The sequence below is a fragment of the Micrasema longulum genome, unplaced genomic scaffold, assembly GCF_059751315.1.
Source record: "Micrasema longulum isolate JH-2025_06_02 unplaced genomic scaffold, ASM5975131v1 h1tg000054l, whole genome shotgun sequence".
Classification (NCBI taxonomy): Eukaryota; Metazoa; Arthropoda; class Insecta; order Trichoptera; family Brachycentridae; genus Micrasema; species Micrasema longulum.
The window spans coordinates 182,177-199,035 of record NW_028277261.1 but is presented as its reverse complement, the minus strand read 5'-3'; the positions used below and the strand labels follow the sequence as shown (position 1 = coordinate 199,035).

General features: G+C 35.1%; 1 protein-coding gene across 1 annotated transcript in view; it reads right to left on the bottom strand.

Moving 5' to 3' along the window:
• Nucleotides 1-240: 240 nt before the first annotated feature.
• LOC148285152 (uncharacterized) overlaps nucleotides 241-16,859 on the bottom strand; it is a 31,591-nt gene continuing 14,972 nt past the window's right edge. The window contains exons 9-17 of the mRNA XM_088229525.1: nucleotides 14,475-14,691; nucleotides 12,266-12,435; nucleotides 11,481-12,090; nucleotides 9,279-9,349; nucleotides 8,002-8,124; nucleotides 5,916-6,046; nucleotides 3,467-3,573; nucleotides 2,168-2,655; nucleotides 241-757 (exon numbers count right to left, since the gene is read on the bottom strand). Coding sequence (XP_088085651.1) covers nucleotides 452-757; nucleotides 2,168-2,655; nucleotides 3,467-3,573; nucleotides 5,916-6,046; nucleotides 8,002-8,124; nucleotides 9,279-9,349; nucleotides 11,481-12,090; nucleotides 12,266-12,435; nucleotides 14,475-14,691 — 2,223 coding nt within the window. The 3' untranslated portion in view covers nucleotides 241-451. The remainder of the gene's footprint in view (nucleotides 758-2,167; nucleotides 2,656-3,466; nucleotides 3,574-5,915; nucleotides 6,047-8,001; nucleotides 8,125-9,278; nucleotides 9,350-11,480; nucleotides 12,091-12,265; nucleotides 12,436-14,474; nucleotides 14,692-16,859) is intronic.

Sequence of the window (16,859 nt, the reverse complement as noted above, 5' to 3'; positions counted from 1 at the left end):
CGCGGCCACGCTCCCCTCACTGCTCTTTAATTTTAAAAGTTTTCTTTGTTCAAAATATTTTTTTAAATATGCTAATATGTCTTCTTGCCCGTACTGATCATCGTGGTTTCGGATGTGACAGGGTTTAAAGAACATCCTGTATAGTGTCGGATACATAAATCGAAGAATTTGCCATCATGTGCATTTACATATTTTTTGATTACGATGCACTTTTTTTCAATAAAAATTGGGTGCGTGTTAGGTCCGCAAAACACGATATACGCTTTATTAAAAAAAACTCAGTTATGCAAAGATTGCATATTTGCAATTTTCAAATGAACCTGACGACATAGAATCAACATTACATTAAAAATATTTTTTAGTCATGATACAGTTAACTGTAATATAAATATTATTTTATCCACATAATTGTACAATATTCGTTAATAGGAAGTCAATAAGACTATCAAAATCAAGCTTCTGATTTCTCGGGAAGAGATTCTATGACGATTTCTTCGGTTTTATCTTCTACGGGCGCCGATTCCTCTTCGGTGACTAATGTTTTATCTTCCGGGACGTCTCCAATAATCTCGGGAACGACCGCTTCCGGAGTTTGGACCTCCACAGCCGCCGGTTCGGGAACGGCGGCCTCTACGCTCGGTTCTGGTTCCGCCGACGGTTGAACGACTTCTTCGGAGACGATTTCAACATTTGTCGGTGCCGTCTCATGCTGCGCAGCTTCCGGTTTAGGTGAGTCTTCCTCTACCGTTTCTGAAACCTGCGGAAAATATCGATAGCTATATGAATTAAAAAGAATGATGATGAAAGCAAAGTAAATGAGGGCAAAAATAAAATATGTATATGTGTAACATTCACCATTCTGCCCATATTTGAACATCAATATTCCCTCAATTCTTTCATCTGTTGATGTTTGTGAAGTTAAAGAGCTGAAACCTTTATTTATGGGGGTGAGATTCGTGTAATTGAATTATTTCACCTAATTACTAGGCAATGCCTGAATTTTTTTTTTCAATTTCTATACTTCTTCATGGACCAGGGCTGGTATTCCAAACGCTCTCGTGGCCATATTACCGCGTGTATTTACATACAAAATACACGAGAAAAACTGTTTTCTTGTGCCACGAGAGTGGTTCTAACAGCACCCCACCCCAGGTGGATTCATCAACAATAATTTGAGTTTGTCAAAATTTTTGTTCTTCATCTCTGTAGCAATATGTTAATATTAACAGCTTCCCAGAGAGTTGAATCCAGTCCTTGTCTACAAAAATTTGGACAAACTCCAGATATTGTACATAAAGATGTCTTAGTGTGCTATCAAAAGCATTTTGATAGCACACTAAGACATCATTTTTAGCATTTTGAGGGTTGGACGCTTTCTGCGTAACTACGTCTAATTGATCAAGGGATCACTTTAGTCCTTAAAATGACAGCTGCCAAACTAATGTCACTAGTCATGGAAATTACTGTTCACTGATCATGTACCGATCAAATCGATTTTATCAGTTTTTTCTTGCAAACATGAAAATTGATATAAAAATGCAAAAACAAGCCTATTATAGTGTGTCTAAGACAATTATTCACCAAAAAATAAGACATTTCTTTTTTTTTCATAAACAACATCAAATGAATAATTTTTTTTATTTGATCGATTTACGTTGATCAATTTGTCGCATCTCTAATATTTTTGCAAAATGATGTAACCTTGTAAGAACGTTGTTAATAATTAGGTTTATTTTAGTTTTAAAGCTGATTTTATATAATTATGTTGATTTATATGTCAAGCATTGTATTAAAAAAATTAATTAACACGCCAGATACAAATGATTTTTCGTGTGTCAATATTGATCACTCTTTAGACGTTACTACAAAATTATGTCGTCACTTTTGTTGACAATTGTCATTCTAATTAAGCTATATTTTAAGGACTATAAGTTGGCATGGTCATGTGGAATGAATGGATGATAAAACAAATATATGACAAGAATGAATGGAATGTTGGACGAAGATGAGGACGACCTCGTCATGTAGTGGTTCGATTCCTGGTGGGATGTTGGTTCCTGGACTGTGACCTGAACCAATAGGTGTGGATAGAGAAATGGTGACCTAAAATAAAACACAGAGCGAATTCCCATCAGCAATTGATAAAATTAAGTAAAAAATCCTGCACCTGTGCATCGTCAACCTTCAGTGTTTCAAGTTCTTTCGCAAGATCAACATTCTGTTCTTCGGTTGCGTCTGGTACGGCGGGTTCAGCCTCTATTATGACCTCTTCAATCTCCAGCGGTTCCGCCGTTACATCTTCCTTGACAGTGGCTTCCGCTGGTGGGTCTGCTTCGAATGGAGCGGTTTCCATTTCCGTTTCGACGAGATCTTGCATAGTTTCGACAACTTGTCTGACGTCGTCGACGACCTGGCTATCCAGGCGAGACTCCTCTTCTATTGCGACCATGCGGCTGGAGGCGGCTTCGACAGTCTTAGATAAGTATTCGTCCTCGATGGGCTTCTCTTCTGCGGGGATTGGTAGGGAGGGCGTTGGATCTATTCTCGGCGGAGACGGTTCCGAAGAACTTTCCTTGGAAGACTCTCTGGACTTGTCGTCTGATCTTGAGGAGTCGGTGGAACTTGGACTCGGCTCAACGTGTCTGTGAGGTTCACCTGGAATAGACAGTTTTAATTCAAATATTTTTAGATTGTACTAATACTCACATTAGGAAAGCTTTAAAAATAATGTTCCTTTGATCAATAATCAAACAACCTTTCAATATGTCCCATTATACGATGTTCCATTGTACTGGTCACCCTATACCTATTAAACTCACGCCCCTCCCTGTTTTTCTTACTATTTCTCCCACAACATAAAATATTTTCATAGTAAAAAAGAATACTAAAAAAGAACAAAGGTGGAATGGTTTCCTTGTATAAAAATTATTAATCCATTTAGGATTTATTACCATCTTGTGATCAACGGTATATTTAGTGTTACCATAAGATGACACTTGTGATCAACGGTATATTTAGTGTTACCATAAGATGACAATTGTGATCAACGGTATATTTAGTGTTACCATAAGATGACACTTGTGATCAACGGTATATTTAGTGTTACCATAAGATGACACTTGTGATCAACGGTATATTTAGTGTTACCATAAGATGACACTTGTGATCAACGGTATATTTAGTGTTACCATAAGATGACACTTGTGATCAACGGTATATTTAGTGTTACCATAAGATGACACTTGTGATCAACGGTATATTTAGTGTTACCATAAGATGACACTTGTGATCAACGGTATATTTAGTGTTACCATAAGATGACACTTGTGATCAATGATATATTTAGTGTTACCATAAGAGGAGTCTTGTGATCAATGGTATATCTAGTGTCACAGTCAGATGACGCTGGTGATCGATGGTATATTTAGGTTCAGATGACACCAGCGGGCGTCAAGTTAACAAGTACCTGGTCGGGAGGGTCCCATTCTGGATTGGTGTCGGGGAACAAACATGTTGTCTACTATGTGGTCGATATTGTCCTTCTGGGCAGCGGCAGCGTCTGTTAATCTCCCTCTGTAGGGAAGAAACATTTATTTATTTATTCATTTAAATACATATATATTACAAAAAAATAATAATAACATATCCCAAACGTTTTATTAAAAAGTCGATAAAATAACATCACATATCACTCATCACACGGGCTGTAAGAACTGTTTTATTTAGGTGTTTTTCAAGTACGTATATGTTTTAGTGTTTAGGTCGTTAGAAAGTGAATTGTAGAACTTTATTGCCGTATAAAAAAAACTGTTTATTTTTCTGTTAGTCCTAGGTTGTTCGCAAGTTAAATTATTTGACGTTCTTTGATGTATATTGTAGTTAAAATTAAATTTAATATTTGTCTTTATTTTACTATTTTTCATCTTAAATATCATCTTTACCTTTTCTGTGTAAATTAATTCATCTAATTTGAGCATTTTTGTTATTCTATATAAATCTGTGGTTCTAGCATATTTATTAAAATTAAATGTTACTTTAAGTGCTTTATTCATTGTTACTTGTATTGATTCTTGCATATGTTTACTACATTGCGACCATATTATTAACCCATATACAAAGTGTGGAAGTATAAAAGCATTGTATATCATTAATTTTGTACTTTTATCAAAGACTTCTGTTCTTCTCATTATTCCAATAATTGGACCCAGTTTTTTTATAACTGCTTTGATATGTTTTGTCCAGCTAATTTTTCATCCACTTCCAAACCCAAGTACTTTACATTTTCTGTTTGTTTATTTGCTCATCTTTAAATATTAGGTTTAATGAGGTGTTTGTTTGTTTTAATATCATTATTATTATTTAGTCTTATTTGTATTTATTGTTAATGAGTTATTATCTAACTATAGTAGGGCCAATTGAATAGGTCACATTTGACACTTCATCAAAATTCAACAACATAACCTTGTAAAATATTATTTATTTTTTCGAATTTAGAACTGCACAATTGCTTAACTTTTTTAAATTACGATTACACATTTATTGTAATAATGACAAAAGAAGGTAATTTTATGATTTACTTTCACTAATAAACCATTCTAAACATAATAAACTTTTTCTGTTCTAAACGTCGTTACAATGTTGCATCAGTGAACCCTTTTTCTTTTTAAACACTAGGGATGTTACCCAGAAAAATCGAATGTTGATAGTTTTGTTAAATTATGTACATATCTTATTTTGTTCCTTAAATTTAAGATATAAAATAATAATGGGACAGGGATTCGACTTATGATTTTGAAAATAAAATTACAGTACCTATAAGTACTTTTTCATAGCAACTGAATTCAATTGACATATATTATGTTTGAAGTCCGAATCGATTCATTCACTTTAATCAATGTTTTTAAGCAGGTTACCTCACTATGAAGCTAAAACCGACAAATGTCAAATGTGACCTATTAAATTGGCCCTACTATAGTATATAAATTTATTCAGATCCTCATTGATATCTAAAAAAATTTGAATAGCTTCATAATTTCTATACAAAATTGAAATGAATGCAAACTCACTTTATTGCTGTGTTTTGATAACGAAAATCCATGCTATTTAATTTTTAATGTAAAAGACAGCAACTCAATCAGAAAAATGACAAATATGCAAATTTGAAAATAGAAGATTTCTTTGAGTTCTGAAATTATTCAAGTGGGTACTTTTTTAAAAATAAGGTAAGAACTACACATTTTGTTAATTTTAGAGTTTTATTAAAAATACATGTACAACTATATTGATGTTTTTTGTAGATATTTCTTGATAAAACTCCATAGTTAATGATTTAGATAAAATTATAAATAAATATACAGTAAGACCTAGTTTTTACGTTCCTCATTTTTACACGGAAATATTTAAGTCCCATTTTTTTCCATACATTCTCATTCAATTTTCCCCCCAATTAACGTTTTTTACAACCCCGGTTTTATGTCGAATTTTTCTCATAACTCATTCGATCGTGGCCACTTTACTGGTCATAAGCCCTGTAGATACCTAGACTTCTATATTACCTTCTCTTAAATGTTCTTCATCTCTGTTGTAATATGTTAATTATATTTTTGTTTTCAAACTGAAAAAATACTATTTTGATTATATTATTTTTCTTATAAATAAATAAAGTAACAATAATTATAATAACTGACTCCCAAATTAAATCCACTTAATGTCGTTTTTTGTTAAAAATTAACTTTTATATGAAAACATTAGACAGTTTGTATAAATTCTTGTTACGGACAAACAGACAACTGTGATAATTTATACGAAATCGGAACAAATCCAACCTACCGGGATCACCCGGCAAAATCTACGCACCTAAATGTCATTTCTGATTTATAATATCAATTCGTCGATAAATTGAAACAATATTTTACCTTCCTCTCGTGGGGGGCGGCACTATCGGGATAGCACTGGTGGGCCTTCGGGTGGGAAGGGGGACTCCTTTCTGCTCCTGGGGGCTGTAGAAGGTAATGCCCCCCGGGTCCCTATACACTGGCCGTCCCGTCTGGAAATGAACAAATAATGATTAAGTAAATCATCAAAATGCGCATGAATCATTATCAATATTGATCGTTCAGTTTATTAGTAGTACCGGGGCCGCGATTGTGACGGGAAGCTACCTTCACTGTGACGGTATAGTCGAAGATGAATTCTATCGAGCGATTACGAAGATACACTACCGCCCCCCCCTCTTCAAGTTTTGAGTAGGTACATCGATATGTAACAAGGGGAAGCGTACGTCATGGTACACAATATCTACGCACTTAAGAGGCATAGCTTCATTACGACGTTATAGTTGAAGATAAATTCTCCAGAGCGATTACGAAGATACACTGCCGATCCCCCCACCATCAAGTTTTGATGTAAGTACATCAGTGCAAATTTGTAGTGTCATGATGCTCATGATCAAGAGCATATTTTTAGTGTCACTATGACGCTCATGATCAAGTGCATATTTATAGTGTCACCATGATGCTCATGAGTAAGAGCATATTTTTAGTGTCACTATGACGCTCATGATCAAGTGCATATTTATAGTGTCACCATGATGCTAATGAGTAAGAGCATATTTTTAGTGTCACTATGACGCTCATGATCAAGTGCATATTTATAGTGTCACCATGATGCTCATGAGTAAGAGCATATTTTTAGTGTCACTATGACGCTCATGATCAAGTGCATATTTATAGTGTCACCATGATGCTCATGAGTAAGAGCATATTTTTAGTGTCACTATGACGCTCATGATCAGGTGCATATTTATAGTGTAATTATAACGTTCATTATCAAACAAATTTTTTGTGTTATCATGACGCTTATGGTCAAGAGTATATTTTAAGTGTTATTATGACGCTCACAATCAGGGTTGCCAACCTCCATCAAGCTTAAAACGGTAGATGCTTAAAAATAAACTAGGAGATTAGTTATAAGCTAAAACAATTTCATAAAAATTAAATTTTTATTTACTATTTTTTTGTTTACATTTGTTACATTTTTTATTACATAAATAAAAAAAAGCTGTTTATTGTGACGAACTATGCCAAAAAATATTTTTCCACATTTTTTATTTTAATGGGAGGGTGACCACAGTTTTACCGCGCTACTCTAAAAACAGTTTTTTTAACAGTTTCATATATCAAAAACTGTGATAAGTGGCGAGGGGAGTGGCTGCTATGATGCCATAAACATTGCCAACTGTTCGTAATGTTTAAAAACCGGTAGAATTTCGTTAGATTGCTCCCAAATCGGTAGAGCTGGCAACACTGCTAACAATCAAGAGCAAAATTTTAGTGTCATCGTGACACTCATGATCAAGACCATTTTTTTGTGATAACATGACATCATGGGAAGATTTTTTTAGAATTAATAATAAATTATTGTAAAAATCGTGGTATGGAGTAGGAATTAATTTTTTCTTGCATAGGCTAAAAAGATCTTTCTTTTTTTGTTCAGTTATTCCCGGTGATTATATAAAGATTTAAATTTAATTTTAACTTTAACTTTTTGATTTAAGAAAAATAATGTACTTTTTCATACTACTTTTCTACGTGCTAAGAATTTATTCAAATGCTTTCTATAACAGGTGGGTTTTAAGTTTCTTCCGAAACATCACTTCACTCTCACAGTTTCGGACCTCTGCTGGGAGAGCATTCCATGCCGTAGGGTCTGCGACCGCAAATGCGCGTTCGCCAAATTTAGAGCGCTGTTTGTGTAGAGGTATAATAACTTTTCCTTTCGACGTAGATGTAGCTGATCTAAGCGTAAGACGTCTGTCAGCTAGTTCATCTGAAATGCAGAGTTCCCTTAGATATTCTGGAGCAAAGTTGTGCAGTGACTTATACATAAGCCAACAGAGTTTGTATTCCACCCTCTGTGGAAAACGTAGCCAGTGCAATTCCCGAAGTAGTGGAGTGATATGACTGAATTTAGAGATTCCAAAAGTGCGGTATGTAAACTTACATGGGCTGGATATGTAGGTGTGGCTTGATGGTGATATGGCAGCTGGGCAGGGTAGGGAGTCTGGGGTTGATACACCGGGGGAGGCATCGTATGTGGCGAATAAATCGCTCCATTCGTATTTTGCTGAAATTAAATATTAAAAAATAATGTTTTAATCTTGTATAATAACAAAATGGCACTGCATTATCATCGTGTGCACGAGGCACCGCATTGGTAGTGAAACTGCAGCATATCCGGATTAAGATAGTTGCGAGGAAGTTAAGTTGATCAGTCTTATGCTGGCGGTGCTCATCATAGGATCAGTCGACTGAGCAGAATTACTTAGTTCAGTAACAAAACATGTTCCAGCCGGGGTTTGTAGACGGTACCGCCTGTTTCATGTAAAAATAAGTATAACATTTTCCCGTATGATCAAAAATAAACGGGAGTTTTGTACAATCTGTGGGAATGGAGACATGAAGAACAAAAGAAAGCGTGGTAACATATGTAGTTGGATGATTTATATAGCGCTATTTTTGTGAAAATCACCTCAAGGGCGCTGTACAATTAATAAATATCCCAGTACGTCTTGCAGCTACAGAGCGCATGGACGGTTGGGATTCTAGTTCCTCGTTTTCAATTAAGATCAATCAAAAATTATAACAGATAAGAGACAGGACGTCTTGCAGCTACAGAGCGCATAGACAGTAAGAAATTTAGCCCCCATTTACACATTTCAAAAATTGACAAATAAATTTAGTGTATTAATGATATTTTAAAAAATAAAAAATATGAATAATTAAAAGGAGTAAGATTACAACACGTCTTGCAGCTACTAAGCGCATAGACGATTGGAATTCTAGACCCCATTTACAAAATTTAGGTATTTTAAAGTTGATATATGAAAGCTAGATAACCAATCATCGTGCAGCTACAAAGCGCATGGACGAGTGGAATTCCAGCAAAGTTAAAACAATATCAATAAATTTATAAAAAATAGAGCATAGTCGTAAATTGGTCAAGTGTTCGTGCCAAGAAGTGAGCAATAAAAAACTTAATAAATCAAACACTGTTTCAACAAAGGGAGATAGATGTCCGAAGAGAAGCTTTTGTAAACAGTAGGTAGATACCGTCACCATGTGGCCCGCTGGCTGCTAGATAATTTCTGTAAACCCACGTGTGTAGTACTATTATGCCTTTTGTTCCAACGACTTGGTGTCCATTTTGGTCCGTATTATTTCGTTTTACGTATATTTTAGTGTACGATACGATTTAATATACGATACAAGAATAAATACCTGAATATACTGAGGTTGCGGCATCATGGGTTGGGGTGGGGGGGCGTACGCGGGAGGGGCTACCAGACCGGCTAGAAAAATAATCTTCATAAATATCTCAACTACAACCGTTTTCAAAGGGAGATTATATTACGGTCGGAAGACAGGAGAACAATACAGTAGAATCGTGATGTAACAAAATCCGTGGGACCAAAAAGTTAAAATTCGCAATAACGAATTCCCACATATAACGAAAAAAAATAAATCATACTAGGTATGTATATGTTACGAGCCGTCGCAAAAAAATGTTGCGCGGCTTCAAAAACAAAAAATTAAAATTTGGCTGCTTTTATGTTAAATGTATTATTATCAAATTATTACAACAAATTTTTGTTCAATACTTAGTCTTTATTGAGATCCCAGATACCTAAGTTTAGTCTTAATTTGAAATGGCGTAATCTGCCGGTCTAAAAGTAATTATATTTTAGTTACATAAAACTTTTGAGTATATTTTTTAACAGAAATACCTGTAAAACATATTGTTTATATCTAATTTATGTTTTTTTTATTATTTCAAATCTTATGATTTCCTAATTCTGCGTTCGTTTTTCCCCGACTACAGCCTTAACTAATTCATTCTTCTCAACCAGAACTTTTGGTACCACGCGGCTGTGACTTATGTCTCAAAAAATGTACAATAAACTGTTTAGCAAATAAAATAAATTGAATGTACATTTTTTACTGATTTAATTTTTTTAGATCCTTGTGACTTTTTAATTTGTTTTTACTATGTGTTTTTTTTTATTACATCTTTTACTTTAAATTTGTTGCAACAGAGAGGGAAAACATTTTTTAGAAGGGAATATGAGTGTCTAGGCATTTACAGGGCTTATGACCTGTCATTGGCTGGTTTAAGTTTGAACATCCACATTTCCTCAACTCTTCCATCTGTTGACTTTTGTGAAGTAAAAAAGCTGAAACCTTTATCACGTGGGTGAGATTCATCAGGCGGTTGACCTGTCATTGGCTGGTTTGAGTGGCCACTTTACACACTGCAACATTCACCATTCTGCCTATGTTTCTAACATCTTACAATTGTTGAAATATGAACAACTCCCTGGGGAGAAAATCCAGCCAGTCTGCAAGCATTTGGACATACTCAAAACATTGTCTTTTACTTTCTTTTTCTCTTTCTACTCGGTATTCTGCAATGTTCTTAAAATATGCTTTTTGCTAAACACATACATTCATTTTTTTACTATGACTTTAAATATGTTTCTTACTATGTATTCTGTTTTAATTTCGCATTTTACTGAGTTTTTAAATATTTTTATAACTAACTAACTAACCATCACGCCATTTCCCCGGAGGGGTAGGCAGAGAGGATAGAACGCCACACCACTCTGTCCTGGCACACTTCCTTTGCTTCCTTCACATTCATACATCTTCTCATGCACGCACGTCGATTATTCCGACTTTTCACATGACCACTTTCAAGAATTTGTTGTACTTGATCATGCCATGTCTTTCTCGGCCTTCCTCGACTTCTACAACCAGACACATTCGCATCATAAATCTTTTTAGCCGTTCTTTCATCATTCATTCGCTCCACATGACCGAACCATCGCAAAAGACCTTTCTTAATTTTGTCGATAATGCTTAACTCAGCCTTGCATTCTGCTCTAATTTCGACATTAGGGCACCTATCATACATTGTTTTTCCGCACATTCGCCTGAGGGATCGCATTTCAACAGCATTCAGTCTACTTTCGTCCCTTTTTTCCAACTCCATGCTTCGCTTCCAATTTCTAATTTTATATACATATTTATATATTTTTAATGGTTTTTACTATATTTATTACCTTGTTTTTACTCCATTTTTTACTTTGTTTTTCACAGTCATAGTGAAAAACAATGTATATCTTAATAACTGTTTCTATATATTGATTACTGTTTTTTATATTTTTTTGACTGACTTTTTGACTTAAATTAGGCAATCAAAGCAACATTGTATAAATTATAATTTTGTGCATGTAATATAATATGATAATAAATAAATAAATAAATTTGACTGAACACCCGAGCTGAGGAAAAAAATGAATAAGGTATTGGAATTAAATTTAACAAAAAACTAATTGTAAATAATACTTGAAGATGGTGAAGATTTTTAATATTCAAATATCATTTCTCTATTTTAAAAAGTATGGTTTCATTTCAACTCACGTTGTAGGTGCGTCGGTGCGGGCATCGGATGTATGGGTATTTGCTGGTGCGTCCTTTGTTGTTGTCGCAGAGGGGCCCCCGAGCCGGACCGCACCAGTTGCCCCTGGAGAGGGGGGCTCACCTGATGCATCACCCCTGGTTGGTGCAACGCCGGGTTCTGCTGCAGTATCGGCGGGTTCTGTTGCAGTATCGGCGGGTTTTGCTGGTGTAATGGAGGCGTTTGCTGGTGTATCGGTTGACTTTGCTGGTGTATCGGTTGATTCTGCTGGTGTATCGGTTGACTCTGCTGGTGTATCGGTTGGGGCTGCTGGTGTATCGGTTGGGGCTGCTGGTGTATCGGTTGGGGCTGCTGGTGTATCTGTTGGCTCTGCTGCGGGTGGATCGGTTGGTTCTGCTGCGGGTGGATCGGTTGGTTCTGCTGGTGGATCTGCTGAGGTTGCTGGTGCAACGTCTGGCCCTGCTGGAGGATCTGCTGGTTCTGTTGGTGGAGCGGTTGACTTTGCTGGTGTAACGCCTGATTCTGCTGGAGCTGGGCCTGGAGAATCGGCGGTGGCTGGTTCGTTTGGTGTAAAACTGGACTTTGGTGGAGCTGTTGATTTGTTTGCATCACCTGTGAATAGATTTAATTCAAAATTACTAACACGTCATCAGGTAGAATTTAGAATTTTATTGCGAGTAATAATTAAAACTAGCATGCAACAGTCAGCTATCTTTATAAAATTACGACGTTTAGTGACGAGTCTAGCTCGACATGGGCTATCGACATGAGGACTGAGTTGCCTGACCTGCGCATCCCTCTGCAGCATCTGCTGGTGGAGGGCGGGGGCGGGGGCAGGCAGCAGCTGTAGCCCGGGGCCCGGCTGCTGCAGCAGGGTCTGGTTCTGTTGCTGGATGATGGCCTGGGTTTGGTGGATGGTTCCCGCTTGCAAGGGGATCTTCAGCTTGCCGGGGTAATCTGAGAACACCACGGAAAGAACTAGTTTCGCAGAACAAATTTTACAAAAAATACTAGGAGAAAGTTCAGTGCTACGGTAAATTGGATATTAAAATGAAATTGATAAAAATGAACTGCTTTGCAAACTTACAAATTTTGCAATAGCCAATAAACTATGCTTTATGTTTAAAGCATTAACTTTGTGGTCTAACATTCAAACTAATATTAGTATAACGCCTTGTGTAGGCTTTTACATGTTTTACATATATTTATATATAAAGAACAGACATACATTTTACACAAAAGTAGCAAAAAAATGAGTAATAAGAAAAAGAAAATAAAATATATAAAAACTAATCTTACATATAGTACATACATACATACATATATTCCAGTAGAGAGAACAGAAGCTCATTTTTTCCCATTGGTTATATTAAAATAATCTTAAAATTAGAAGAATGTAGAAAAATAACAATTAAGAATACAGATATAAGTTAATAAAAGGTATACAATATATAACAACATAGTATTATTTAAGTATTTAAATTTGGAGATAATAAATTGATACACTGCCTTTTAAAATTCAAAAGTGTTGTATTAAATATATCTATATCATTTGCGTATTCGTTCGCAAACACATGAATTCTCCTCATGGGCGAGTGTGCACTGTAGATAGTTGTAGATACATTTATATAGAAGAGTTTATTAAATCAAATAATCCGGCCATGCGCTTGCAAGTCAATTCGTTTCAACAATTCGGAACAGTCAAATATTGAATTTAATATTTTAAATAAAAATAACAAATCATTTAATTTTCTTCTAGTTTCTAATGTGTGTAAATTTTAATATTTATTTAAGTACGTATAATTAATATGTTCAACTGGAATACCTAATTTAAAATTAACGAAATGTAAAAATTTATTATTAACAAATTACAACAGGGATGGAGAATACCTTAAATAAGGGAATATGGAAGTCAAGGCATTTACAGAGCTTATCAGGACCTGTCATTGGCTGGTTTGAAAGGCCACTTTACACACTGTGTAACATTCACCATTTTGCCTATGTTTGAACATCCATATTTCTTCAATTCTTCCATCTGTTGATTTTAGTGAAGTTAAAGAGCTGAAACCTTTATTGTTGCGAAGAGATTCATCTGACTGAATTATTTCACATACTGGGCAACGCCTGAAAACAATTTTTCAATTTTTAAACTTCTTCTTGGACCAGTTGGTTTCATTACAATATTTGAGTTTGTCCAAATGTTCATAGACAAAAGACTGGATTTCCATTCAATGAGGAAGTTCAGTTGTTTTTTTTTAAATTTTTTATTTGTTAATAGACTGTGAAACTAAGTCAAAATTTTTTTTATTTTATTTTTATATATCGTATTATCGGCGCTACGATTTTTTAAAGTTTTGTATTTCTGAAATAATTCCGCGTGTAAAGTCAGAGGTTCATTTCTTTTGAAAAAGAAAAAAAGATTTTTTGTATCCAATTTCCCGTAGGGCAGAAGTTCCTCATTCCAGCCAATGACCGGTCATAAGCCCTGTAAATGCCTTGACTTCCATATTCCCTTATTTAAGGTATTCTCCATCCCTGTTGTAATTTGTTAATCCTAATGACCCCCGAGGGGGTGAAATCCAGTCTTTTGTCCATGAACATTTGGACAAACTCAAATATTGTAGTAAAAATTTATGTCGAATTCTTTCGATATTATAAATTGTAATTACATAGACTGAGTCAAAGTCTCTAATCGTTCGCAACAAAAATCCGAAAGTTTTCATGCTTTTATTAGTTATGCTCTGTATATGTTTAATGAAGTATAATTTTTCATCAAATATAATACCAAGATCAGTCTTTTCGGTCGCTCGCTCTAATATTATATATTTAGTTAAATACTAATATTTACTAACATTAGTAATTTTCGTTCAGCAAAAGATTTCCTCTTTTTTAAATATTTTTTACTGTCTATTTTTTGTTTATCGTCAAGCAGCGTAGTGGATAAACCTGACTATGACTCTGTAGAAGAATTTAAATACATCTCTGGCTGGTCCTACCTTGCGTGTAGTTGATCTGTTGGGGCTCGTACGTGTCGGGCATGGGACGTTGGCGGATGCTGGAGTACCGCTTGCTGCCCCCGCTGCGCGCGCCCCCCGGCTCGCCCCTGTCGCTCCGGTCTCCCCTGTCGGGTCTGTCGCCCCTGTCGCCTCTGTCACTCCTGTCTATCCTCTCCCGCTCCGCGGGGCCCTGCAGTCTCGCGGGCACCTGGGCAGGCTACAAGTAAAGAATAATCTTTAAAATACTTCATAATATCCACAAAACAGTTTATTTTTTTATAAATTATTTGTCAACAAAGTAGCAGGGGCGAATCGTCTAAATAAGCAATTATGCACAGCTTACTATTATATTTGACTTTAAATAATAATGTTTTAAAATAAGCATGTTTATAGGAAAATAGTTAAAATAATTGTTATCTTTTCTTTAAAACATTTAAGTTTGTAAGTGAAAATTCTCGATGGAAGTTCATTGTAATTTATTATAGAAATAAAAGACGAGTGATACTTTAATCCACAAATTTGTAATATTCAGTGACCGGTTTCATCGCTTTCGCGACATCTTCGAGACTGGTATCTTTATAAGGGAGTTCAATGTGTTTATACAAAACAGAGGTAAGGATAGAGAATTCAAAATTATATGAAAGTAAATTAAATAAAGTTATTTTTATCTTAAGGATCATTATTTAAAAAAAAAATTTTTTGGGTTAACTAATGAGTTGATATAATGCTATTTTAATGAGTTTAAGTATTTTATTTTTAGTGCCCCATCCTTCGTGAGTGGTGATTTTTTCAATTGTGAAAAGGGTAAAAAACCCATTGTGTTTCAGAAATCACAATTGAAAAAATCACCACTCACGAAGGATGGGGCACTAAAAATAAAATACTTAAACTCATTAAAATAGCATTATATCAACTCATTAGTTAACCCAAAAAAAAAAAAATTTTAATAATGATCCTTAAGATAAAAATAACTTTATTTAATTTACTTTCATATAATTTTGAATTAGCTATCCTTACCTCTGTTTTGTATAAATACACTGAACTCCTTAATAAAGATACCAGTCTCGAAGATGTCGAAACCGGTCACTGGATATTCCAAATTTGTGGATTAAAGTATCACTTGCCATTTATTTATAAAAAATCTTTTCTTTATATATATAATTCTTCTGTAAGTGTGATGTCACTGAACTCCTCCTCAACGGCTCAACCAATTTACGTGTGGTTTTCGGTCTGTAGATATTCAAACTTTCAATCGAATCTGTAAAAAAAAAAGTTAGAAGCATAAACCTTTTTTTCATCGACCTACTAACTAGGCTAGGGTTGCATTCGACGAGAATGCATATACAAAACAACTGGTTTTTATGCTGTTTTTTTGTGTTTAAAAAAAGTTTGTTTTTTAATGTTTACAAACAATATTCGATTTTTATGGATCCCCATCGGATTCTTTCCTTACATTTTTTATGATTTTTCGCATTTATTTTTTACTAGATTTTTGGTGATACTAAAATAATATTAACAGACATTCAGTACATTTTTGAAAATCGCATTCATGCATAAAGTGCACCGATGTTGGTGAGAAGAGCCGAGTTCAACATTTGCAAAATTAAAAAATTCCACAATGTTTGATTATGTCCAAATCCTTGCAGACTGGCTGGATTTCCTCCCTAGGGAGTTGTTCATATTTAAATTTATTTCAACAGAGAGGGAAAACATTTTTGAGAAGGGAATATGGAAGTCTAGGCATTTACAGGGCTTATGATCTGTCATTGGCTGGTTTAAGTGGCCACTTTACACACTGTGTAACATTCACCATTCTGCCCATGTTTGAACATCCACATGTTTGAACATCCTCAACTCTTCCATCTGTTGACTTTTGTGAAGTAAAAGAGCTGAAACCTTTATCACGTGGGTGAGATTCATCCGCTCACCCATGTTTTCCCTCTCTGTTGAAATAAATTTAAATATGAACAACTCCCTAGGGAGGAAATCCAGCCAGTCTGCAAGCATTTGGACATAATCAAACAATGTTGAATTACTACCTGGTAAAAGAAGAAGTATAAAAATTGGAAAATTGTTTTCAGGCGTTGCCTAGTAGGTGATTTGGTTCAGCCGGATGAATCTCACCCACGTGATAAAGGTTTCAGCTCTTTTACTTCACAAAAGTCAACAATGTACCCACATTTACACATTACGCTCGGCCACTTAAACCAGCCAATGACAGGTCATAAGCCCTGTAAATGCCTAGACTTCCATATTCCCTTCTCAAAAATGTTTTCCCTCACTGTTGAAATAAATTTAAATTAAAAAATTCCCATTATTTTCTGAACAAACCTCGTAAGTCGCACGAGTGTTACGGGGATGAGGAGTTGAAGAAACTGCACCCGA